Source organism: Arvicanthis niloticus, chromosome 6, assembly GCF_011762505.2.
Source record: "Arvicanthis niloticus isolate mArvNil1 chromosome 6, mArvNil1.pat.X, whole genome shotgun sequence".
Lineage (NCBI taxonomy): Eukaryota > Metazoa > Chordata > Mammalia > Rodentia > Muridae > Arvicanthis > Arvicanthis niloticus.
In genome coordinates, this window is record NC_047663.1 from 19094786 (window position 1) to 19121405 (window position 26620).

At 52.1% G+C, this 26620-nt stretch overlaps 1 protein-coding gene across 4 annotated transcripts in view; it reads left to right on the top strand.

Moving 5' to 3' along the window:
• The first annotated feature begins 680 nt into the window (after nucleotides 1–680).
• The window catches only part of Arhgap27 (Rho GTPase activating protein 27), a 30590-nt gene continuing 4650 nt past the window's right edge, over nucleotides 681–26620 (top strand). Inside the window, exons 1-10 of one of the 4 annotated variants that reach the window (XM_076935675.1) lie at nucleotides 681–815; nucleotides 1762–1896; nucleotides 3150–3821; nucleotides 23004–23423; nucleotides 23788–23970; nucleotides 24158–24238; nucleotides 24323–24406; nucleotides 24689–24756; nucleotides 25061–25151; nucleotides 25512–25616. In XM_076935675.1, coding sequence (XP_076791790.1) covers nucleotides 3168–3821; nucleotides 23004–23423; nucleotides 23788–23970; nucleotides 24158–24238; nucleotides 24323–24406; nucleotides 24689–24756; nucleotides 25061–25151; nucleotides 25512–25616 — 1686 coding nt within the window. In that variant the 5' untranslated portion in view covers nucleotides 681–815; nucleotides 1762–1896; nucleotides 3150–3167. Of the gene's footprint in view, nucleotides 816–1254; nucleotides 1273–1759; nucleotides 1897–2567; nucleotides 3822–7611; nucleotides 7716–18314; nucleotides 18882–23003; nucleotides 23424–23787; nucleotides 23971–24157; nucleotides 24239–24322; nucleotides 24407–24688; nucleotides 24757–25060; nucleotides 25152–25511; nucleotides 25617–26620 lie in introns of those variants that run through there. The other 3 variants (XM_076935676.1, XM_076935677.1, XM_034506605.2) reach the window with 3 other exon arrangements.

Consider the following 26620-nt stretch of genomic DNA (forward strand, 5'->3'; position numbering starts at 1 on the left):
ACCCCCTCATTTTATGTCTATGCCTTCCCTGATGGATCATAAGATACTGACCACAATGCGGATTCCTAGTGGACAGAACCTATTGAAATCAAAATATGGAAGAAGAAATTGGAGGAGGGTTGTCCCGCTGAACCCTCAGCTCAGTGACACTAGAGGGACATAGGCCGTGGGGCCTCCCTTCTCTGCTCATGAGCCTTCCGCCCCTCCTAATGGAGCACCTAGTTGGACCCCACATTTCCTTGGAAGCCAGAGAAAATAAGCACCCGGGCCTGGGGCTTGCTCTTGTCAGAAATGTTCACAGGCACACCTCAGTGGCAAGGCTGCTTTCCCAAGGGGCAGGTAGTTTCCAAATGGGTGGATCCTGCAACTACACTCAGGCTGCCTGTAGAGTACTGGACGGTGACTCTTCCTCCGACAAGGATGAGGGTCAACGGGAGCGTAATCCGGCCAGAAGCTGAGAGAAACTGCCTCCCCCGCAGATCTCCATCCAGGACCTGCCACCGCCTCCTCCCCGGAGACAGCCAGGTGTGGCCCAGGATCCCGGGGAAGAGGGGGAAGGGTGGCGTCTCTGCTCCTAGAGCGCTGGCCCGGCCCAGAGGGGACAGGAAGCCAGGACACCGGGGATTGTCTCTTGCAAGCACAGCCCAGCCCCGGCTTGGGAGGAAGTTCTGCGGAGCGCTCTCCGCCGGTTGTATTGTTGAACAGGAAACAGGGCAACGCCGGAGCAGGGCTGTGGAGCAGGCAGCGCCGGACGCGGACCCCACGCGCGTCTGCCGGGACAAGTGGAAGCTAGGCCAGCGGGCGAAAGTTCTAAGGTGCCCGGGCCGGGCTGGACTGAGGGAGGAATGGCGTTGGGGAGGATGGCGCTGAGTAGTGGGAGGGCGGGAAAGGTGCCCCCAGGTGGCCGTCCCCACCCAAGGCCCCCCGCGCACCGCCTGCTCTTGCTGCACAGGGGCTAGAGCAGCCCGAACCTGGAGGAGGGCCTGGAGGCCCAAACCCCGGGGAGGAGCTTTAGGCGTAAGGCTGCCTTCTGTCTAGAGGCGAGAGGTGAAGCAGCCGAAGTCCCCTAGTGCTGACTTAGGTATTGGTGACGCTATGGCTAGGGACGACCGGGAGCAGAAGATACAGGAGACCTACTGGCTAAGGGTGCGTTCTTGCTTCTAGGGATCCTCCCGGCTCTTACATCCCTCCCCTGCTCTTCGCTCTCCCCGGATAATAGGATCTGAGGCACAGGTTCCCTATCACACAACCGGAGACACTGCGCTCCTGACTGTGAGCATCCCTGCAAAGGGACTCTAGTTTTTCCAGGCCCGGACGGGCTGCTCCCAGAGAGGGCCTCAGAGGGCGGAGGTGCTCCAGGAATGGATAGTGCTCTTAATCGGGCTGCAAAGGGCTCGCAGTTAGTGATTCAGGGAGCAAAAGGCCTCTCTCGGAATGTGCATGCCAGGACAAGACAGCCAACTCCGCCAGTCATTCCCAGAGCATCGCGCCGGCGGAACGCAGGGCCTGGAGGACAACAAATTCCTCCCGATCGTAGAGGGGAGAAGCAGGGCCTATTGACTCTCAGGCTCTGCTCGCTATCCATCAGCACCCCTTCCTCGCGCCTCCTCCCCCTCCCCCCCCCCCCGACTCAGTCTCTTACGTCTCCCAAGGGCCCCAGCACAGGCATTGTGGCTCCTCCTCACCCTCCCAGACAGACAAGCCGTATTGGGGACTGGGGACAGCCCTACTAAGTGTCGGTCTCCGCCTCTCCTCCCAGAGACTCCTGTTTCGCGCGGTTTCTTCAGTCTCAGTCCTTGGAAGTCCCGCCTACAGACATGGTAGAGACCTAATCTGCAGCCCTTCGCCGGCCCCGCCCATCCAGCCCATGGGCAGCCCAGGATCTTCCCAGCTAACGTGAGTGCACGGTTGGGGTCCTGGGGAAGGAGGCGTAACCCAAGTGTATACACTCCTAGGAATCTGCTCGCCCAACACTGGTCTACCAAGCTACCATCTCCCGGGGTCAGGATGCTCAGTGACTAAGTTTACACCCCTCCCACCATCAAGGAACTCTTGAGAAAAATAAATCAGTCTTAGCAAGACGGTGGACACCCCGCTGCTGATCTTCAGGCCACCTTGTAAGGGAGTGGTCATTGTAGGGTTTTGGAGTGACCAGTACTTCCGGAGTAGGCCACCGGCTTCACTTTGTTAAAGACCGTTGGGATTGTACAAACACACACACACCAGGCACTAACCTGGCATGGGGGGGGTGGGGGGGAGTCCGTTATAATGATCACTCCAAAGAGATTTAGAGGACCCTGGTGACCCTGTCGCAATGCATTCCCTATAAGCTACTCCCCCGGACAGGCATTCCTGGCAGGTGAGCATACCAGGAAGCCTCTTAAGAGGCTACACTGGAGCTAGCGTGCAGGGGGCGGTGCTGGCCCTAATGGGCGGGCCAGACCACTTGGTTCACGTGTGCGACGAAACCACAGGGAAAGGGAAGAGAAACCCAGAGAACCGGTTCTCCAGCCTTAGCTGTCCAAGCCCCTACGTCAAAATCCCCGGACTAAATAAGGCAGGGACACTTCTAAGGTAGAACAACTTGGCGGCTGCCTTACAGCCTGCGCCCCGACACTAATCTCGCCCTCCCGGAGGGCAAACTCCTAGAGGGAGGGGGCACTTAAGAGTTTCCCATGGATGCCTTGCAGGCTGGAGGCGTCAGGGTGAGGCGAGACTTGGGCAGAGGAGCTGCCGGAAAGGGGTCTTAATTCCCAATTCTCCAACCAGGAAAACGAGGTTCAGCCAACCTTCAGGCAAATGTGCTTGCTATCTTGCAGTCACCGAGAGTCTTTAAGCCAAAGTCGTCCCCCGACCCCCGACCCCTCCGAGAGTAAAGTTGGGTTCCTGTCACCCTCAACTTCTCAACAAGGGATGTCAGGGAGACGCATAACTCACAATCAACGACACAGAATGGAATCTTAAGAATGGGAGCTTTGGAGATGATTTATCCACGTCCCCATTTCAGAGAAGGAAAAACTGAAGCCCGAATGCAATGGACGTGGGCAGGAGCGGGACTCGAACCCTCCTTGTCTTTGAGCCCCAGGACTCGATGCTCTTCCCAGCTGCGCAGTCCTGACCTTGGCGGCTCCTTTTCTTGTTGCCTGCAGGAAAGCGCGGTGGCCTCGATGGCGGCGGACGTCGAGGGGGACGTGTACGTGCTGGTGGAGCACCCCTTCGAGTACACGGGCAAAGACGGGCGCCGTATCGCCATCCAACCCAACGAGCGTTACCGACTGCTGCGCCGCAGCACCGAGCACTGGTGGCACGTGCGGCGGGAGCCCGGGGGTCGCCCCTTCTACCTTCCCGCCCAGTACGTACGCGAGCTGCCCGCGCTCGGCGACCCTGCCCCGGCCCCGCAGCCTTCCGTACCGCAGCAGCGCCCCGCAGTCCCGGAGCCTCTGGCCTACGACTACCGCTTCGTGAGCACCTCGGTGGGCGCCGATGGGTCCTCTACCGAGCCCCGGGGACGCGCCAGCTCCCTGTGTGGTCCTGCACGACAGCGTACCGGTGGCCAGCGCAACAGCCTGGCTCCGGGAGGGCCCGCCTGCCTGTACGTGCGGCCAGCTGCACCGGTGCGACCGGCGCAGTCCCTGGATGACTTGGCCCGCGGCAGCACCGCGCCCCCTGCCGGCCTCCTCGGCAGCGCGGGCCACTTCAAGGCCTCCAGCGTGGCGGGCTCCTGGGTTTGCCCCCGGCCCCTGGCTCGTAGCGACTCGGAGAATGTCTACGAGGCCATCCCCGACTTGCGATGCCCTCTGCAGGCGGAGAGCCCAAAGCAGGTAGGTCACCGCGAGCGAGGGGGCGGGAGGGAGGTCACAATCCAGCAGAGCCTAGACGATTTTTTTAAAAAACTGAGGTCACTGGTTGTCCCTCCACCTCAATTATCGTAAATATTCGCGTTTTCATGCACAATGCAAATGAGCTTCATTACAGGGTGCCGCCCCAAAGCCTGCTGGGAGGTCAACTAACCTATGACAGGTGCATGCACTGAATAACATTCCTAAAATGCCACCTGCTCTATAAGGGACCCCTTGGAGAGGTGGACTCTCTTCTTCCCTAGAAACTGACGGTAGAGGTTGGATCAGATGGGATGGTGGATGTGAAAGTCAAGCATCTGCTTCTCTTTGGCGCAGCTTCCAATATTTCAGTTCCTTAAACAAAAACAAAATTTCTTAATGGGTTTGTTTCGAGTTTAGTTATGGTGAGGTCTTTTCTCTTTCGGAATCCGATTGTGTTAATCTGAGACACTGGAAACAGAGTTCTTGATAGCCTTGGAATCCTCTTGCTCTGCCCGGTCCTCTTGAACTTTAGAGCCTTTTTAGGGAGAGACAGCCTGCGAGAGAAGGGATGCCTCCAAATGGTTGACATTGGCCACCCGCTGTGGCATTATCCACAACTCACTTCCTCTCTCGGGCACTGAGTCCCGGGCGCCCTCACCCAGAAGGTGCGACCCCATAGGCCCGCTACTTGGCCTTGCCTCTGCTAGGGCTTCTCCTAGCAGAGCTCAGGTTTTGAGGCTACTGAAACCCGAATTTGACTCTGCTGGGTCATCTGCCAGCTGCTGGCGAGCTCGGTGTCCTCGTTGGTAATCAATACCCAAGGAATAAAGTTGTTGTGAACCCTAAACGCAGTGAGGCGTGGAAGCATTTGGCACCAGTGGGTACACGAAGAGTAACTAGGGTTCCATTCGCTGTTCGCAGAGCCCTGAGCCTCTGCGCTCAGATTTCCGCGCACCATCCCTCCCCCTTGTGGGCACTGCAGAGAACGACACTCGGCGGGCTTAAGTGTCTGCGGCAGATCAATGGTCGTCCTGATTATCCTCCAGCTAAGCTGGTCAGGCGCCTGTGGTATAGATGGCTAAACATTCGCGCTTGGTTCCCTGGTGCCCTTGAGCAGGCTCTCTTCCTCTAGAGAACTTCCGGGCCTTTCCAGATTGGGGGTCCTAGTAATGTTGGGAATGTGTCGTATGCCCTTACGAGCTCTTAGCTGTGGGAATGGCACCCGTGTGCTTGAATACCCCAGCGTCTGGCCAAGGACTTTCTCACACTGTCTTAAGAAGCGAGGAGCTGCAACCCCATCACCCATGAACCAGAACTATGTAAGTCTGTCCAAGGGCAGCTATCCAAGCTCTGGGACCAAAGAGAAAGAGATCCCAGTCCCCACCCCAGCTGCCAGAATCTCCTGAGAAATTTTCCCGGTCCAGAAATCTGCCAGGGTTCCTGACCAGTGTCACCTCCCCCATCCCTCCTCCCGCTCCCAGCAGGCTCCTGTTGCCAGTAGTTTGGAGACACCTTTGAAGGTGGACTGTTAACAGACACAAAAGAGAACCAGGAAGTCTGCCAGAGATCTGGATGCTGGACAAAGAGGCTGCTGCCTGGCTCTAATTAACTCGTTGGCTTCCACCGAGTGAGTGCTCAGTGTCTCTGGTCCTGTTTGCTTCCAGGTATAACAATAGCACATTCTCTGTTGTGGCTCTCCCGGACACTCTGTCCCCAGCAAACTGCAAGGATGGTGTGTTTGTTCTCCCTTGGGAAGGACTCACCCTTGCCCTTCCTTGTCCCAGGCAACGGAGTTTCCTGAAAGGTGACCCTGGCCATTTTCCAGCGAGTATAGATGCATAGGCACGGCGGCGCCCGAGGGCGCACGACCCTGCTCATACTCCCACTCCCCACCCTCATAGCTCCTCACAGCCTCCAGCCACGATCCCCCAATCGTTTTGCTTCAACACCCCCACACACACCCCTATCCTTTACCCCAGCCATCAGACCTAGCACAGCAGCCTGGGAGGTATAGATGCCCCTGCCACACATTGTTCAGGGTGTATGGAGCTATGGTGAGGGTACCATAGAGAAAGGACAGGAGAGACGTGCACAGGCCCTTATGGGGGTCTTGTAGTTCTATCTTAGCCCAATGTTTGCGCTAGCTGCGGTATCTACCCTCAGGCAGGGCATTGTGGGAATTTGGACCTTATCCTGAAGCCTCTGGAAGGCTCTTGGTAGGGAATGGGACAGATTTGAGAAGGACCCTGGGCCAGGGAAGAACAGTTGGGCCGAGTCCTAGGTTCCCACTCACACTGGTGGGTGTTCAGTGGCGCTGTTTCCAGGGATCTTGGAGGGAGCATGAGGTGGGAACAGATGGGGTGCACCTGAATAGAGTTGTCAAAAGGAGCAAAATAGGAATTCAAGAGGAAACGAAGGGACCACAGGGGCCTGAAAGCCAAGGTGACTGCACAGGCTCAAGCCAGACAAAGGCCACAGGACTGTCTGACATGGCCAGCAGAAGGCTGGCTTGTCAGAGGATTACAGAAGACAGAAGGCTGTGGGTCAGGGGCTGAGGGTGTGGGTGGAGACGGCAGGCAGCAGGCAGCAGTTTGGTAGAGAATGGAGAGATAAGCTGTGGTCAGTGGGAAGGGTGAACTAATTACATCATCCCGGAGTCTATGCGAATGGATGAGGCCAGAGCGGGAAAGGCTGAAGCAGGAGGAGGGATGATCAGATAGGAGCCCTGGAAGAAGGGCGTGACTGGAAACAGGAGCAAAGGTGTGGACCACGAGGTGTCACGGGGTGAAAGGGCATCTGCCTGTCACATACCCGTGCAGGCCTTAGGGCAGGCCAGTCAGCAGACACCCAGAGAAGAGGGAGCTTGGACCATATTTGGCATTCTATGTTCACGGCTCCTGCAAGTACCACATGCGCGCGGCACCTGGTGTGCCTTGGTCATCCAGCTGAACACTGTGGGCTGAGGTGGAGTAAGACAGTCCCCAGGGGCCAGCAGTCCTACGTCCTCTCACACAGAGGCCTGCGCACATAGCTCAGGCTGGTGGCTAGCAGCTCAGAAGGCAGCAGCATAGGATGCCCTTCTGCCCTCAAAGCAAACAGGACCATAGGAGGAAGTAAGTTTCGATCAGACCGGGAATTCAGACTCCAAACCCCACCCTTGCCGCCAAGTTTAGTCTCATCGAGGTGGCCTTCAGTGGTGGCCAGCCCTGTTAGGCCAGTCCTCTGGGCCTAAACATTGGGAGCAGAAGACAAGCAAAACACTCTCTTCTGAGCACACTGCCCAGCCCGGGACCCTCCATCACTCACCACCTTCATCCAGGGCACGGGGTGGGGGTGGGGATTAGCTAGCCTACGCTGACAGGGTTAGGGCCACACAGGAGGCCAAGCAACAAAGTGGCCTCTGGGGCCCTGTCTCTAATCCCAGCTACTCAGGAGGCTGAGGCAGGAGGACCCCATTTTCAAGGGTATCTTGAGTTATATAGAGCTAGTTAGAGGCCAGCCTGGTCCACACAGTCTCTCGAAATAATGGGTAAAAAGAGAGGTGAGGTGTACAGTTCCCGCCTAAAATGTTTCAGACACTGGGTTCAGTCCCCAGTATTGCCCTTCCCCTGTGGCCTCTGGCCTCTCTAGCTAGTAGATTTCAGGGTGTGTTAAAAAAAAAAAAAAAAAAAAAAAAACGCCTGCCCTAACCTTGTAGGTAGGAAGGTCCAGGGAACAGATGGTCTAAAGCCCGCCCCTGCCGCCTGGGCATTGGCCACTGGCAGGACAGGTTACAGGCCTTGCTGGAACTTATGCAAACAGCCCCAGAGGCATTGCTTTTGAGCTCAGACACAACCTGGACTGGAAGGAGCCCCTCTGAGCCCTCGTTTCTCCCACTTCAACTGTCGGGGAACTGTGAGTGATACCTCCTGGGTATTGAGAGCCCTGGGGGTTGGGGGTGGGGGAGAAAGAATTTGCCTCCCTCCCAAATTCCCTACCTGATCCCTCCCTGTCCTGTACACTTCCTGGGACGAGTGTCTCAGGGACAGACTCAGCCAACCATGTGCTCTGAAAAGCTAGGAATCAGTAAAAGCAGGGAGCAGAGGCCAAGAGAAGGAGACCCAATTCACCGCCCCCACCACTGAGTCTCAACAGATCCCTAGTTTGGGCAGCTGCTCACCTGGTTTCTTCATACCTATCCGGATCATACCCACCCCGTTGATCCACCCGCAGCCCCAGGACCTGGCCTCAGGGTCTGGCTTAAAAGAGAGTGAGTAGGAAGAGCAGGTCCTCCCATCTCCCCCTCCCCCAACCTTCTTTACCTCACCTACCTGGGCTTCTACTCACTGCCCTCACCCCTGCAAGCTGGGTAGCCACCCTGTGATCTTTAGATCCTAGGGGGCTGAAATCTTGCTCACTCTTGATCTCTGTTTCCCTTCATCCAGCCTTATCTGAACCCTGGACTCTCTCTCTCTCTCTTTCTCTCTCTCTCTCTCTCTCTCTCTCTCTCTCTCTCTCTCTCTCTCTCTCTCTTTTTTCTGCCCTCTACTCAGAAGTGGGAGGGGACAGTCTTCAATACCGGCTGGTCAGTGCTAAGTCTTGAAGCACAAGAAGGCCCATGATCTTAGTCACTGGGGTCCGGAATGTGCTCCAGGCTCCATGCCAGAGAAGCATCTGGGGTGGTGAGCAAGGGCACACTGGTTGGCCGATGTCTCGTGGAACAGGAACAGCTAGGCCTGTGGCTCTGGGGCATAAGAGCGATTGGTTAAATTAGGGAAGCTCCAGTTTCTAAATTGAGGAAGGACTGTGGTACTGAGGGGATTTACAAATCTCCCTCACTGCCCTCCTACCCAGCTCATCCGAAGGCTCCTGAGGGTCCCTGACCTGCATCCTTCCTGACTGGAGACTGGAGATCTCCTGTCTAAACCTGGGACACAGAGGAGCAGGGGCTGCCTTGAGGGCGGCCTCTCTCTTCCTTGTATCAAGAACATTCCCCAGGCTGTTTGACTGTGCGAATTTTCTACCCTTCCCTGTAAAATGGTTTGACTTCTTTTTAAATGTTGGGGGGTAAATTGCAGTCTATTCCTGCCCGCTTTGGGCTCCTCTCCGCGCATCTGGTCCCCAGGCTTCCTTGTGGGAGTTTGCCACACAAGCCAGTTCAGTTGGCTGATAGGAAAAGCTGTCTCTGGGGCTCTCTCCCATTCAGTCAGAAATGGTGGGTGCTGTACTGGGCACCATGAAGGCAAAGAAAGCAAAGCAGGTAGCTTATTGTCCACGAGGCCAGACAGACCAACAAATGCACCCTTAGGAGATGTGTACCAAACATGTCCTCAAGGGGCCACAGAAGACACTTTGAAAGTGTCTCTCTCCAGGAATGAGATTGGATTGGCAGGAAGTCTTTCAGAAGGAAGTGATGTCCTAAAGACTCTGTAATTTCTTCCCATGGAAACTTCCAGGCCAGGGCGCTTTCCCTATCACTATTAGTAAGTAGTCTGTCTGTCTGTTTCAATGTTTTTCCTAGTTCCCTAGTTCATTTTGGCTATTTGACGTGTCATTAGGAAAGTATTCATTTTCCCTAGATTTTTTTAAATTTCCTCTTTAGAAATTTAGTATGAGCTAGGGGTGATGGCACACACCTGTCATGCTAGCATTCAAAACCAAAAATAAACCAGGGCCAATTGCTGGCGTTTCATTTAAGAGCTGATTCCCTCTGCTGGATTTATTGTGTCTGGAGTTTATTGCCAAGTTTTGCATTTCTTGGTTGGCCTTGTGGTCTTCCCCTGATGATCCAGTAGTAACTGGCTTCCCTTTCCTTCTGTCATATTTTCCATTTCATTACTGGCTTCTGCCTCTGTCCTTGAGTCCCAGTCAAATGAGAATCCTGTGTCCCATCCAGTGCTTATAGAACCTGCTAGATTCAGTCCCTGTGAGATTTTTTTTTGTTTCCTTTGCTTTCTTTCACTGGAGAACTGGCTTTCCTGTGTCCATCCACCCCGTTATCCTTCCCCCCTTCTTCATGTCACTTTGTATTTGTGCACTGGGGAGAATTTTTTCTGCTTGAACTTCAGTCCACAAGTTTGAACCTGGTGAATAAAAGCTTTTCCTTCAGTGAGTCTGGTCTCCCTAAGAGGTCTTGCTTTTCAGTTGGAGTTGTAATTGCACTGACTGCCCCTGCCTTCTGCTAACAGTCTTAAAACTTTTTTAATGGAAATATGTGTGCAGAGTTTTTTTAAAAAATAATATTTTTAATATTTATATATACAATAAACCCTCACAGGCCCCTCCCTGCTTCCCTGCCTGGCCTCTGTTGGCCACAAATCAACACTTACATTCTTTGTTTTTCTCCTGGTTTCTTTACACAGACACAAACGAGTATGAATAGAAATTGGGTAACTTCATCTTCTGTGTCTCCTACACAAAGGAAGCTGGAGGGAGCTCTGTGTACAGTGTCGAGTGTCACGTTTTTCACCTTTAAAAATGTATTATTTTATGTGTATCAGTGTTTTACCTGAGCGTTTGTCTGTGCATCACGCGTATGCAGTGGCCAGAAGGGGGCACTGGATTCCTTGGAACTGGAGTTGCAGCACCATGTGGGTGCTGAGAATTGAACCCAGGTCCTCTGGAAAAGCACCCAACACTCTCAACAGCCATCTCTCCAGCTCCAATATTTTGACTTTTAATTGACATAGCAGTCACACACATTTGTAGCACAGAGTGAGATCCTGTCCATGTATAAAAATGCATGATTTTTTGTAAGCATATTGATCATCACAGATATTCATTTGTGTTGGGAACATTTAAAATCCTCTCTACTCGCTATTCTTAAATGTATAATTTCCTGCTGCCCTGCATAGGGCCCTTCAGTGCTCCAGGATGCTGAGAGTTACTCCTCCATCTGACTGAGCTCCTAGATCCACCTACCATCTTTTCTCTGTCACCCCTGGGACACACCATTCCCAAGCTCTGGTAACCAGTACTTCCTATTCTATTTCATCAAAGCCAACACTTTGGGTCCCACATTTAAGTGAGATACACTATTTGTTGTTCCATGCCTGGTTTATTTCACTTAACATAGTGTCCTCCGGTTACATTCATGCGGTCATATAGAATTTCAATCTACTGTGGCTGCATAGTGTTCCATTGTGTGTCTTCTTTATTCATCCACTGATGGAGGACTAGGCTGATTCTGTGTGTTGGTTCTTGTGAACGGAGCTACAATGATCATGGCAGTGCAGATGTCTCCTTAGCGCTGACTTCGATTCCTTTGGATATGTGCCCACAGTGAGGTGGCTGCAGCATATACAGCTCTGTTTCTAGCTTTTTGAGGAAGCCTCGCACTGATTTGCATACTGACTACTAGGTTACATCTCCCTCAGGCTGCAGGGGAATTCCGCTTCCCCCTTATCTCACTAGCGTTTGTTACTTCTTTTTTTCTAGATTTTAAAATTTATGTGTGTGCCTGTGCCTGTGTGTGTGTGTTTGCTCGGGTGTGCACGCTGCGCACATGTGTGTGCCTGTGTGAGTTTATGTGTACCATGTCCATGCAGAGGCCAGCAGAGGGTGTCAGAGGTCCTGGAACTGGAGTTATATGCAGTTGTGAGCTGCTCAGTGTGGGCTAGACAGAAACCAACCCTGGATACTCTGTAAGAACAGGGCATCTCTTCACTGTTGAACAGTCTCTCCAGCCACCATTTATTGCTTCTAGTTTTACCAATTTTTTTAACCTTTTTTTTTTTTTCCAGTGCTGGAGATCAAATCCTAGGTTGTTTGTTTGTTTGTTTGGTTTGGTTTGTTTTTTTTGGTAAACCAAACACAGTATCATGTGCTTGTATCTGCTACAGTCTGGATCATTTGAGCCCAGGGATTGGAGACCAGTCTGAACAACCTAATAAGACTTGGTCAGGTATGATGCACACCTTTAATACCAGCACTCTGGAGGCAAAGGTAGGTGGATCTCTGAGTTTGAGACCACGTAATAAGACCCTGTCCCAAAACAAAGGACCCTGTCTTAATTTAAAAAGAAAAAAGTTTTCCTTAATCACGTTTATGTAAGCCCATTAGGTTTGTACCCATTTGAAGTCTCTACACTTGAGAGACTGAAGCAGGAGGATTGGAAATTGGAGGGTAACTTTGGCCACTTATCAAGACCCTGTCTAAAAATAAAGAATAAAGAGAGTTAGGATGTAGCCAAGCAGCAGGGTCCTTGCTTGGCCTTCAAGAAGCCTTGGGCTCAAGATGCAAGTGCCATGAAAAATAAAATAAAATATTAAGTGTATTATTTATTTTGTGGCTTTTAGATTCTGGCCTTTTATTGCAGACTTGGTTAAACTGTTACAAATGTGCTAAGATTTTATGTGCACACACCCTGTCATGTGTCACTTAACATGGTAGCAGTTCTGAGAGATGCAGTAGGTGATTTCATTGTCTTGTGGGTGTTATCGGGTGTGATGGACAAACCTAAATGGCAAACAGGTTGGTCACTCAGCAGGACTTTCTGATGTGATCAAGGGATGTGGTAAGCAGATTTTTTTTTTTTTTTTTTTTTTTTTTTTTTTTTTTGAGATAGCGTTTCTCTATGTAGCCCTGGTTGTCCTGGAACTCCCTCTGTAGACCAGGCTGGCCTTGAACTCCTGGAGATCCATGCAGAGATCCATGGGAGTACTGAGATTAAAGGTGTGGCCCACCACGCCTTGGGGTAAGCAGGTGTTCTAGGCTGCTGGCCATCTCACAGTAAAGCCTCTGTTCTCAGTAGAAGGTGGGAACCACAGATATGATGGAGATCAGATGTTTGTGTTAGGCACTGTGCTGTACAGTCTGCCAGGCGGCTGTGCTGCAGCTTTACGAAGCTGCCAGTGCCAGATTAGTTTGCCACAGCATCAACAGGAGTGACTACTGCACTGCACTGCCACTTCCCAATGGTGCCAGTGTTGCTCGGGGATAAGAACTCGGGAATAAGAATGTTTCCACTTAAAGAAATGAAAGAAAAAGAAATCAATTTCAACGCCATAAAAATCTTACCAGATCATTATCATTGGTGGTTGTACAACTGTGTGTATATGTGTGTGTGTGTGTGTGTGTGTGTGTGTGTGTACACGCACAAAAACTGCAAGATTAGATTTTCTTTTCTTCTTATTTATTTAATTTTTTGTTTGTTTGTTTTGTTTTCCAAGACAGGGTTTCTCTGTGTAGCTCTGGCTGTCCTGGAACTCACTCTGTAGACCAGGCTGGCCTTGAACCCAGAAATCCTCCTGCCTCTGCCTCCCAAGTGCTAGGATTAAAGGCGTGCGCCACCACTGCCTGGCTCTTCTTTCTTTTCTCTTCTCTTCTCTTCTCTCTCTCTCTCTCTCTCTCTCTCTCTCTCTCTCTCTCTCTTTTTCATCAAATTCTGCTTCAGTCTCTCCAGTGCCAAGATTAGAAGACACAAGGATGTAAACCATCATGCCTTTTTAAATTGTTATTTTTATTTATCATTTAATTATTGTTATTCTTGAATCCCATCATGTAGCTCAGGCTAGCCTTAAACTTGTGGCAGTCCTCTGCCTCAGTCTCCTGAGTGCTATATGACAGGAATGAAGCACCAAGCCTGGTTACCCTTCAGTATTTATTTTTATGGCTTTAAAAAAATTTTTTTTTAAATCTTTAATCCTGAGGCTGGCAAGATGGCTCAGCAGTTGAGAACACTAGCTGCTCTTGGAGGAAGGAAATCCAGGTTACTTCCCAGCATTCATATAGTTGAAAACAGCAGCCTGTAACTCTGGCTCCAGGGAGAGCTGGCGCCTTCTTCTGGCCTTGGTGGGCACTGCATGTATGTGGTACACATAAACTCACACAGGTACACAAACATACACATAAAAAAATAAGTAAATATTTAAAAAAAAAAAAAACAACAACTTTAATCCTTTGAGGGTTTATCCCTGTGGGCAGTGAGTGAGAGGTAGATTTCCCACATGTCTATATTTTATATCTACGTGGCAGCTCCTTACCCATGGCCTTTTACTGATCAGCTAGTCATCCTAGTATGTGTCCCTTCATCTCCCCCACCCCCATCCCCATCTCCCAGTGACATGGCCAGTTCCAACCATGCTGGCCTCTGATAGCAGCAACTGGTTTGATTGTTTCTCCTGTCTCTTCCTAGAGGTTGACCAGTCTGTGGAGCAGATTTTGCATGTGTCCCTTCAGCAGGTTTGGGCTGAGCAGCAGGAGTCTCCTTGGCTGGGGTGAAGGGCATTCCAGAGTGTAGAAGAAATGATGGCCTCTCCCTTTAGGTGTCAGGCTGGGTAGACTTCTATGATCAAAACTAGACATCTTCCTGCTCCCTGCCTTACAGGCCTGAGAGTAGATGGTACCCAGACTATGTATTTGGTTCCTAGGTACTAGAGGGATGCTAGAGGTCCTAGCTGCCCCAGGGTCCTGAGGTGCCAGCCTTGTACACAGGCTCAGCCTTTTATTGAGCCAGAACCTGCCAACCACCCGACCTTGTCCTGCTTGAATCAGACAGAAGAGCAAGATCTGGGTGTGTGCCAGCTGCTTTGGTCCCAGGACCGCCAGCCCTGGACTGCATACTAAATTGTTCATAAGAGATTGGGGGTGGGAGGAGCTAGAAGAACAAGATGCTTCCAGATGAAAAATAATGAACAAGTTGAGTGGTGGGAGCACTGAGGGTGAAAATAGTCTCTAAAAGCTTTGAAGGTGACGAGGCACGGTATAATCCCAGTACTCAACCGGTAGAGGCAAGAGGACCAGGGCTGTCTTAGTCAGGGTTTCTATCGCTATGATGAAACACCATGACCAAAATAAATGTGGAGAGGAAAGGGTTTATTTGGCTTACACTTCCACATCTCTGTTCATCTTTGAAGGAAGTCAGGACAGGAACTCATACAGGGCAGGAACCTGGAGGCAGGAGCTGATGCAGAAGCCATGGAGGGATGCTGCTTACTGGCTTGCTTCCCCTGGCTTGCTCAGCTTGCTTTCTTATAGAACCCAGCACCACCTACAATGGGCCTTCCCACCCTTGATCACTAATTGAGAAAATGCCTTACAGCTGGATCTCGTGGGGGCATTTTCTCAAGGGAGGCTCCTTTCTCTGTGATAACTCCAGCTTGTGTCAAGTTGACACACACAACCAGCCAGTACAGATGGCCCCACCCACAACAATCTGGACCCTCCCCCATCAATCACCAATTAAGAAAATACCCTACAGGTTTGCCTACAGCCTAATTTTTGGAGGCATTTTTCGAATTGAGGCTCCCTCTTCCCAGATGACTTCAGCATATGTCACGTCAACCTAAACTATCCAGCGCCAGGAGTTTGAGGCCAATCTGGGCTATACAGTGAGTCTCAGGCCAGCCTGGTCTATATATCTAGACACTGTCGTTATATAAATAAATACGAACAAATAAAAGGGTTGCAGCAATAGGACCAAGGGCTGAATGGTGAGTGATTGAAATCAGGATCTCACACATGGAAAGGATTCCACCACCAAGCTACACCACAGCCTCATTCCCTCGTATTTCCTGTTCTCCTTTTGCATGGGTGTGTATAGTTGTAGTCTCATGTATGGATGGTGTGTAGTCGTATTCTTATGTGTGTAGATGACATGTAGTTGTATTCTCATGTATGTGGATGCACAGGTTTGCGCATGCAAGTGGAGACCCTAGGCTGATGTTGGGCACCTTCAAGTGGGCCTCAGCTCATCTTTTCTTTGTCAGATCTGGGAAAGACCTGTCCTCATCTCCCTTGCTGTGATTACAGGTGGGCCACCAAACCCACCCAGCTTTTCCCTGGGGTCTGGAGATGTGAACTCCAGTCCTCACGTTTGCATGGCAGATGCTTGCTTTCCCTGCTGAGCCATTTCCCTAGTCCCCCACTTTCTGCTTTGTTTTAAGACGGACCTGGTTAGGAGGATACCTCAGCAGCAGAGCACTTGCCCAGCTTTAGAAACACTCCAGTTCAATCCCAGAGCTTCAAAAACAGCACGGAAAACTGGGGTTGTGACTCAGTTGGCAAAATGCTTGCCACGAGTGCATGAGGCCTTGGGTTTGGTCTTCAGAACCCCATAAGCTAAGTGTTTAAAAGGAAGGGAAGTGTATGAGTCTCTCTCTCTCTCTCTCTCTCTCTCTCTCTCTCTCTCTCTCTCTGTCTACTGTCTCTGTGTGCATGTGTCTGTCTCTGTGTGTCTGTCTGTCTCTGTGTGTGAGCGTGTGTGTCTGTCTCTGTGCGAGTCTGTCTTTCTCTCTGTCTGTCTCTGTGTGAGCCCACACCCGTGTGTGTGTGTGTCTATCCATCTGTCTCTCTGTCACTGTCTTTCTCTGTCTTTCTCTCTGTCTCTCTCTGTTACACACACACACACACACACACATACACACACACACACACACGATAGAGAAACCAAGTTTATAAAGCACCATCAGGACCAGGATGATTAAAAAAGAGGAGTGGACAGAGGTTGGAGGTGAGTCCTCTGTAGCCAGTGGAGACTCTACAGGCCCAGGTTAGGGAAGCTGGCATGAACAGGAAGCCCCCATGCTCTGCATTAAAATGAGAGAAAAGTCTGAGGGGCGTGTGGGTAAAAGGCAGCCCCTGGTCACACTTTCTTACTCTGCAGCTTGGCTCAAGACCACAGCCTCCACTGGGCAGCCCAGAATTTCCTTGATGGGCTCCGCAGGCCCTCTGCCAGCACCACTTCTAGTATGTGCCAGGAAGGAGCCACGCCCAGATCTTGCCCACCCAGGAGGAGCAGGCCCAGCAGGCAGCTCCAGGAGGTCATCCAGAGGACGGGGCAGAGTCTGGTGCTTAGGGTGCCCAATGTGTAACCTAGAATCAGAAAAGCAGAAGCACACCCAGCTTTCTCCCCAGGGCCCTGTGGGTGTGGGAACCCAGTGGCCAGCTGTGCTTTCACAGAAACCAGCCCTGGGGGTGGAGAAGAGGGCAGCCTCATGCTAAAGAAACTAGGGCCCAGAAATTCCAGGCAGTGCACAGATAGACGCTGAAGCAGAGCCTACCTAGCCCCCCACACCTCTGGATATATTCATTCTGTGTTTATCAAGATAATTCAGCCCCAAGTCCATTGAGATGGGCACCTGCCTGGGACTGCAGTCACCACAGATAGCGGTGAAGTGCTCTGTCTATGGCTCCGCTCCTGGCTGGCCCCTGAATAGTACTGAGCATGTAGCTCTCAGCTGGCCTGGGTGGATACACAGGGATACTCAGTCACTGGCCTACAGAAGATGTAGTAGGGAAGGGACCCACTGTGTGACAACATTGAGATAAAAAGGGACCCACTGTGTGACAACATTGAGATAAAAAGCACATTCCTTCCTGCTGTCTCTCCACCCAGTTTGGGTGGCCAAGAGCAGGCAGGCTCAGAGAGGATGGAGGCCAGTTCCTGGCCCAGGATTTGATTTGTGCACTCCCTCCCCCACCCATCTCTCTATCTGTGTATCTTTTCCCCTCCCTCCCACGTCTCTTTCTCTTTTGTTTTTCTTTAGAGATAAATTCTCACTAAATGACCAAGAAGCTACTATGAACAAATTCCAGGCTACCTTCCAATTTACAGCCCTGCCTCAGTCCCCTGAGTGCTGGAATTGGAGGCATTTATTTTGCCTCTCAACCAGGGGGCAGGATTTTCCCCTTGTCCTGTCCCTTCCCCCTCCCCTTCCTAGGAGGGTTTTGAAGGTGAGGCCTGGAAAGGGAGACAGGGTGATTGGCAGCTGGTCTGTGCAGGTGGCTCCGCGCCCTCCTGTTGTGTAACTCTCAGCATGGTGTGCTTGTGGGCACCAGCTGTGGTCACCTCAGCTTGCTGGGAGAAGGAAAGTCACTATTTAGCCTGAGAGCTAGCCTGCGCACCCAGAGTAGTACTGGCTTCCTGGGAGCCGACTGTGGACCATGTACCCTGGGGACTGGGTTGCTGGTGGAGCTCAGACGTGGGTACTGACAGGGCCGAGGACCACAGAGCCTCGGCCCTCCTGCGCTCTCACCAAGTGTTTCAATCCTACATTCTGTTTCTCCGGGGTTTCTGAAATGGGAGAGCAGGGGTCAGAGTCTAAACTGGAAACAAGTTCAGGAGGAAGCACCTGGGGAGGGGCAGGACAGACAAGATGGGGCCCAGGGACTTGGAGCCATAGCTGCTCACCCAGGGCATGCTGGGTCTTCTGTGTGTGGCTGAGATTGGAGTGTGCACCTGTATGAGGGGACAGAGGGAGGAGAAGTCAGAAGAAAGGAGCTGGTTGCTGCCCTCCCTTCTTTCCCTCAGTCCTCCGAGGAGATGAGCGGATTCGCAGATAGATGTAGAGACATCTATGGGGATGGGTGCGTGCGTGTGGCCACCCAAGAGGAAGAGGGCAAGTGTACCTTGGTAACCAAGTCTGGAGGAGACAGAGCCAGGTGGTCGAGTGGGAAGCTCCATGGTGTGGTCACTGCCCCTGCTGTTCTCTTGGTTCTCAGAGTCTAGACACCAACTTCCCCATACCACATGTGTCCAAACCCCTTCCTCATCTGAAACGTTTCTTTCCACAGCCTTCCTCTTTCCCTTCACATCCTCCTGGGCCTGCGGGGAGTCCACAGCCACTCACTGTCTTGTGTCTGCCGCAGGAGCCTCAGTACCCTAGGCTAGCCCGGATTGAAGCCCTCTCCTCAGGGTTTCCTTCCACCTGTCCCCATCTTCCACAGCTCCCATGACTTACACACATGAGCGGTTTGGTACAGGCTGCTCTGAGCTGCGTCTGGGGCTGGGATGTAGATCCCCCATGTCACCAGAGCACTGAGCACAGGGGTGTTGGGGGACAGCCAGTGGAGGCCAGGAAACATGAAAACACCCCAACCTGCGCCACCCCACACCCATCAGGCAACTTTGTCTCAGGCACTTCCGCAGCCCTGACAGGAAACCAGCCACAGTCTCAGCCTCCCGCCATCTCGAGGCAACTTCTTGTTTCCCACTTGCCCTGTACCAGCCCAGAATTGTGGTCTTGGGCTCCACCCCCCTAAGCTTTCCCAGGCTCCATCCCAGCAACTCAGAGGGGGCCCAGGATGGTGGACATGATTGCAAAACTGGCCAGGAGGCAGACCCGGGCCCTGCGGGCACAGGTGAGTTAGAAGGGCTCGGGGCAGGCTCAGCCTCAGAGGGGACGGCCTTCTGGGTTTGGAGCTGCAGCAGACCTGCACCTCACTCTCTTAGGAGCTGACTGTAGAAGCTCAGAACAGGACGTGGGGGTGGGGATTGGAGACATTCTTCTCAGAGGTCTTTTCTGTCTCTTTTCTTTTTATCCTTGGAAGGGCAGACAGAGTTCTGAGATCCACAGCTTGGGGCAAGAGAGACAGGGCTTCCACTACTGTGGGCAAGGGGAGGGATTTGGAGGCAGGGGGCGCAGGACCATCAGGAAGTTCAGCTGGCTCAGTTCTCTGACCTGAGGTGAGGAGGCCTCTTCCTCCTCACCACTCCTGAGCCTAGAGGTTACAACTTAGGAGCCCTTGATACTATTTTTAGGCTATGGCTGCATGTGGGTCTCCAGAGTGGGCACCTGCCATGCTCCCCTGAAAACACAATGAAAAGGCCTATGCAGCCCAGAAGCAATGAGAGTCTCTCGGAACTGTGCTAGCAAAGGAAGGCTCCTTTAGCCTTTCACTGGAGTTGGAGGTGTGGGGAGTCTACGGAGAGATCCAGAGTTTGAGGGACCAGCGAGAACAGCCACATGTGCATCGAAATACATAAAGTGCAGCTTGCAGACCACTTCAGAGGGGTGGGTTCTGCCTGCTTGCCTCTACGAGGGTCCCTCTCTTCCACCCCAAGCAATTGGTGTCTCTGGGGCAAGCCTGTCTTCCTAATGCTTCCCGCTCCCACCTCGTGATTCTGTATCATCTCTTCTTGTGATAGCCCCGTCACTCCAGGGACCTAAACCTCTCTCCCTCTCTTCAGTATCCCCCATACCTGCTGGTGTGTCCTGTTTTTGATACCCCTCTTGGCTCCAGTAGCCTGACAAGCATAAATCCCTGCTCCAAAGAGCCCAGCATCATGGCATCTCCCCATCACCCATGGACCCCCTCCAACCCCAGGCCTGGAATAGGCAAGGCCACAGCCCTGGTGCGTCCAGCTGTAGGGCAGGAGGCATATCTGTCTTCTCTGTTCCCTGTCATTACAGTTTCTGTCCTATCCTGGGAAATCTCCTGGGTGCTGTGGCTCAAAGCCTTATCCCCAGTAAATCCTTTCTCACATTCTGTTCTGTGTGTATGTGTTTGTTTCCAGCATTTGCCAGGGAATTGACTTGTCTATAAAGCAGTGTCTGAGTAGATCTGCTATGTGTTTCACCTGAAGGGGGCCGGTGGCACTGGGCACACCATCCTGAGTCGTACTCACAAGAGATGCATGCCTGGGACTAGGGAGATGGCTCAGTGGGTAAAGCACTCACTGTGTAACCACGAAACCCCGAGTTTGTATCTCTGGTACCCATGTAAAAGCCAAGTGGGCATGGAAGTCTGTCTGTGACCCCAATGCTGGGGAGACACAGGGGATCTCTAGAGCAAGCTGGCTAACTGGACTAGCCTATTCAATGAGCTCTGGCTTCAAGAGATCCCACCTCAATACATAAGGTGAAGTTTATGTGGAGTTAAGTGGAGGAAGAAGCCAATGTCAACCTCAGACCATACACGTTGTGTGTGTGTGTGTGTGTGTGTGTGTGTGTGTGTGTTTGCATGTGTGCATGCACACACACGCATACCACATACATATGGAAAGAAAAGAGAGAGAGAGAGAGAGAGAGAGAGAGAGAGAGAGAGAGAGAGAAAGGAAGGGAGAAAGAAAGGGAGAAAAAAAGAAAGAAAGAAAGTCAGGCAGGTGGTCAGCTACCCAACCTCTAAGGCAGAATGCCTTGTGATGGGCTGCTTAGACCTCTCTCCAGAGGCTGTGACTTGAGGCTCCCCAAGAAGCAAAGTCAAAATGAAAAGGAAAGGAGAGAGAGGAAGTCAGGCCAAGGGAATAGCCTAAGGAAAGGCAAGGAAGTGGCTAGGTACCGTCTTCTGAAGAGGTAGGGGAGCATCCTGATGTAGCCAAAACACAGGATGCCACATGAGGTTTGGGGTCAGGGAAAAGGAGAAGTGAGTGGGAGGTCTGTCTCCACCACAGAATCCTAAAGGGATAAAGGAGGGAATTGGTGGGCTCAACCCACCTGCATCCTCGGAACTGGCCAACTTGATGAAACTGCGACCTCAATGTCTCACAGTGCCTCAGGGGGTTTTTTATTATATTTTATTTATTTATTGGGTGCCCACGTGATGCACACATGATCGTATACACCACATCCCACGTGTGAAGTAAGAGGTCAACTTGGGCAGTCAGTCCTCTCCCTCCGGTAAAAGAGTGCTGAGGTTCAAACTGGCATCAAGTGTCTTTAACTGCAGAGCCCTCTGGCTTTGCCATCTCTCTCAGCAGTGCCCAACAACGGCATGCTGCGCTTACCACGCCTGTGTGTGCACCCTGGAGGCCGATCTCACCAAGCAGGGACTTATATCCATTTGTTTCCTGCCACAGAACAAAGCAGAACAATTTTTGTAGGATGGATAACTGGGGCTGGGGGGTAAGATTTATTTATTTGTATGTGTGTGAGTATAAACACTCATGTATGTACATACATCACGTGTGTGCCTAATGCCCAAGTAGGTCAGAAGAAGGAATGGGTTCTGCTTGAGCTGGAGTTTGAGGTTCAGAAGCCACCATGTGGATGCTGGGAACTGAACTCAGGACCTCTGCAAGAGCAGCAAATGCTCTTAACGACTGAGCCATCTCTCCAACCCCAAATGAGTAATTTTTTTCTTTTTTTTTTTTTTTTTTTTTTATGTTTCTTCCTAAATCCTAGGGAGAATCCAGGTCGAGTCGATCATGTTTCTCTTACACAGGTGTCTCAGCCAAGGAGGATCATTTGTGATGATTTTATTTTATTACATATATAGAAAAAGAACTGGATCTGGGGTTCAGTGGACGAGTACCCATTTGCCTTTTGTACTTGAGGCCTAGGATTCAATTACCCAACACCCTTCCTTATCAAAGCATAGCCCCTATAATCACACTGCCCAGGTAGCTCCATTGTCTGCATTTTGTTTGGCTTTGGTCTTTTTGAGACAGGGTCTCATGTACCCCACCCTGGCTTCGAACTCCACACATAGACAAGGATAACCTTGAACTGGGGAGGTTCTGCCTCTGTCTTCTGAGTGACAGAAGTGTACTGCCTGATGTACCTGGTGGTGTGCAGGGCTTAGAGTCAAACCCAGAGTTCCCTGCATGCTGGGTGAGTTCTCCATAGCCCACCCATATTGGCTTTTTGAGGTATACTGTTTGCTGGGAGCATCCAGGGTTCTTAGACAACTATCAGTCCCTGGTGCATTTCTGCCGGCTTGGGTTTGATAATGGTGTTGTCTGTCATTCCTGGGCTGTGGTGGGAACATTGGAGGGATCTAGGAAGAGGTCTGGGAGTCAGCTGGGTGAGCCAGGTGGAGGTGGACACAGACAGGCTGGCTGCAAAGGAGCTGAATGCACTGAACCTGCTGAGGTTCCCGTGTGGACCGAGACTTCAGTGCAACTAGAGCTTAAAGTTCAAAGCTAGGGGCAAGGAGTGGCCGGAAGGAGAGCCCAAGCCCAGGCAGGTGATGGATGGCCTCTCAGGGCTGAGACTTTGCCCCTCCACCATCAGGGAAGCAGAAAGTGTGAATCACACCGTGAGCTCTCTTCCGTGACTAACCAGATGAAACCCTAACTGCCCCAGTCCTTTGTGGGGAAAGGGACCACTCCTTGCTTTGAGCCTTAATTCTCCAGCCCAGCCCATCTGGCTGCTCCGCTCACTCGGTGTGCATGCGCCTTCAGTGTGCCCATGGAATGCCGGAAGACCCCAAATGAGACACACTAAAGAACTGATCCCAGGTCACTGGTCTGTCCCTGCTGACGTTTCGCCTTTTCTCTAAAGTGCAGATTCCTCTGTAAAGGCAAAGACCTGAGTTCTTGTTATACGATAAACAAACTGACACGCAGCACTTTCAAAAACATGATTTTTTTTTTCTTTTTGCCATAATTTCTGGGATGGGCAAAGTACACATTTTCTACTCAGGGAAACTGATCCAGAGAGGTACCAGGGCTCGCTGAAGGTTGCCCAGGTTGCAAATGTGCAGGGCCACATTATGTGACTCTGGAGTTGCCCTAAAAGTCGTCTCCTTCGGCTCCTGCAGGTGGACGACACCCCGGAACCAGTGTATGCCAACGTAGAGAGGCAACCTCGGGCCACGTCGCCGCGCTCTGCAGCAGCTCCTCCTCGGCTCAGCCCGGTGTGGGAGACGCACACGGACGTGGGCACTGGGCGCCCCTACTACTACAACCCCGACACGGGCGTGACCACCTGGGAGTCACCCTTTGAAACACCTGAAGGCACCACCAGCCCGGCCACCTCCCGGGCCTCTGTGGGCAGCGGGGAAAGCCTGGAGACAGAGTGGGGCCAGTACTGGGATGAGGAGAGCCGCAGGGTGTTCTTCTACAACTCCTTGACCGGTGAGACGGCCTGGGAGGACGAAACCGAGGAGCTGCAGGAAGATCCCCAGGAACAACTGGAGATGCAACCCAGTCTGAGCCCGAGAAGCCCCGGGCAGCAGAGGGTGAGGGACGGGGCCACCCCAAGAGCCTCTAATCCCACCTCTTGTTTCTCAGGGATCAGAAGATAGGGGTAGGACAATGTATGTGCGGGCACTCAAGGGGGTAGGGAGTTGGGGGAGAGCATTACTGAACAAATTTGACCTCTTCTCATGCTAATCAGGAACCTAAGAATGGGGGTGGGGCCGCCTCTGAGCACTGCTAACCCCACCTCTTGCTTCTGTCGACCAGAGAGTAGGGGCAGAGTCCTCTCTGAGGGCCCCTGACTTTTTCTTGCTTCTTGGCCCAAATGACTAGAGAGTAAAGTGTGGGGGCGGGGAGGGGCAGCAGGAGACAGAGAACCTCTGACTCCATCTTTCATCCCTGCAGCCCCCGACTCCTGAAACAGACTACCCCGAATTACTGGCCAGTTACCCCGAAGAGGACTATTCTCCTGTGGGCTCCTTCAGTGATCCCGGCCCCACTTCTCCTTTGGTTGCACCCCCTGGCTGGTCCTGTCAAATTACCCCGGACAAGAAGATGCTCTACACCAACCAGTTCACTCAAGAGCAGGTAGGACCTCTCTAGTAAACAGACCTAGACTGCTTCCCTGTCACTCCCTCCCTGGACTTTCACACTAGGACCTCCCCTCGAGTCTAAAGTGAACACCCCATGCCATTCAACACTAAGTCCCGTGCTCCAGCCCTTAGTACCATCCTGGACTCTAGGCTGAGGGCCCTGACCATCCCTTTGTCCACAGTGGGTAAGGCTGGAGGACCAGACGGGGAAGCCATATTTCTACAACCCAGAGGACTCCTCTGTTCAGTGGGAGCTGCCCCAGGTAACCAGCTTGGGAAGGGAGACAGCTAAGGGGGTTGGGGGGGGGGGTAGAAAGAATGATAGGTGACTACATATCTCTCTCCAGGTCCCGATCCCTGCTCCTCGAAGTGTCCGCAAATCCAGCCAGGATAGTGATACTCCAGCCCAGGCTAGCCCTCCAGAGGAGAAGGTGGGAAAGGGCCATGGAGTCTGGGTTCGGGGATAGGCCTAATATAGCCCTCCTTCTCTGTAAGCCCCAGAGTAGAGAGAGCAGGGAAGCCCTGGAGTAATCTTGTGCCTACTTCTATAAGGACATCACCCTCCCTCCCAGCAGCTGGGCGGTTGACACGGTTCAGTGAGCTTCCGGCTTAGCCTATGGGGAACCTCCAACCAAGGAGATACTAGCTTCTGTCCCTTCCTGCTTGGACCCCCCTCCCCCCATAATTATTCCCTTTCCCCTCCATTCTCTTAGATCAAGACCCTGGACAAGGCAGGAGTACTCCATCGGACCAAGACTGTAGACAAAGGGAAGAGACTTCGGTGAGGGCCTGTCCAGACCCAACCCTGGAAGGGTGGGCCTTGATGGTGAAGTTCCCCTAGCCAAGTGCTAGACTCCCATAGGGCCACACTCTTACTATTCATGGTAGCAACTTCATACTAGGTCCTGTGAGGAAAGAGGAACCTAAGTCTCCTTGGCTATCCACTCTCTGAGGTGGGAATCCAGCCCTCTCAAGCCAGTACCCCAAGCTATGTTCTTAAAACTCTGTGTCCTACTGTGTGTTTGGGTTCAATGAGTCCTCCAGCAAATTTAAGCCCCACCCACCCCTACTTCCTCCTTACTCAGGAAGAAACACTGGAGCGCCTCCTGGACAGTGCTAGAGGGCGGGGTCCTGACCTTCTTCAAGGATTCAAAGACCTCAGCTGCAGGCGGCCTGGTGAGACCTGCCCCTGAGTAGAGGACACTTGCTCTTTTTCTGGTCTTAAAGATGGGTCCCCAAGTACAGAAGACAATGATGGCAAATTCACCCCTGTACAAGCAATTCCCACCACTTTAGGACTGAAGAACTGTCCTTGGGGTTGCTCAGCTCCAGTCTGGAGAGCAGGGAGGCTGGGTCCTAGGATACCTGCTCACAGAACGGGGGTTGGGCTCCTTCCTTCTCTTCCCTCCTGCTTGCCAGCAGGTTCTAGGACAAAGATGCACCAGTGGTCTGGTGTGTCAGAACCAGGGGCTGTAGCAAGCCCACCTGGGTGGATGCCCCGTATAATTTTGCTTCCTTCATTCCTTCCTTCTACAGAGGCAGCCTTCCAAACTCTCCACCCCTGAATATACGGTCGAACTGAAGGGGGCCTCTCTCTCTTGGGCCCCCAAAGACAAATCCAGCAAGAAGAATGTGTTAGAGGTGAGCTGTTGGTTAGGGGATGGGACCCAGCAAGGGGGGATGGGGCCTAGCAACGGGGGGCCTGTGGAAAGGAAGGCTGGAGTTCCCAAGACTCAAAGACAGGGCTGCCTTGTCTTAGGACCGGTGCTTCTGGTGTTGTGCAGTCTGAAGTCCCCAACCTGGGAACAGAGTTAATAGCCCTCGCCACTGAGGGTAAGAAGCAAGTCTCTGAGAGAGGAGGCCATCCTCAGAGTGGCTTTCTTCCTCTCAGCCTGAGACCAGGGACTCTGATTCTAGCTGCTCACTGTGATGGGCTGAACCAGGAACCTGCTTTCATGGGCCGGAGCCCAGATTCTGGTTTTTATTGGATCTCCATCAAATAAAACAGTGACAAGCTGGTCTGGCTTCCCCAGCAGGTAGAGCAAGAAGACTCTGGCAAGATCTTAGTACCACACCCTTCAGTGTTCAGGGGTTTGACAGTCCTTAAAAGCTGTGAGGCAGAACACAAGGAAGACACACAGGCAGTGAGGGAGGGAGGGCGGAGGAGATGGCTTGGTCAGTAAAGTACTTATTGAACAAGCAGGAGGATCTGATGATCCCAGAGCCCATGTAAAAGCATTTGTGTGGTGGCACTTGCTTGTAATCCCATGATGGGAAAGCAGAGACATGGATTCCCTGAACTCAGGACCTCTGAAAGAGCAATCAGTGCTCTTAACCACTGAGCCATCTCTCCAGCCCTCTAATCATTGGTTCTCAAAGAGCTTTCTAATGTGTAGCTCTATGAACCTGGGGTCTAGAGGGATGAGTGCCCTTCTAAAGTGCTCCACAGAATCCGAGCTGGGACTTTAGGACTGCTTCAGGAAGCAAATTATAAGGAAGTTCAGAAGCGTGGCCAGACATGCTACAGGGAGCCCAGATGTTTTGTTCTTATGATTCTCCCAGCTTTATTCGGTTCTAGATTTATTTAGTTTATATATGTGAATGTTTTGCCTTTGTGTGTGTGTGTGTGTGTGTGTGTGTGTGTG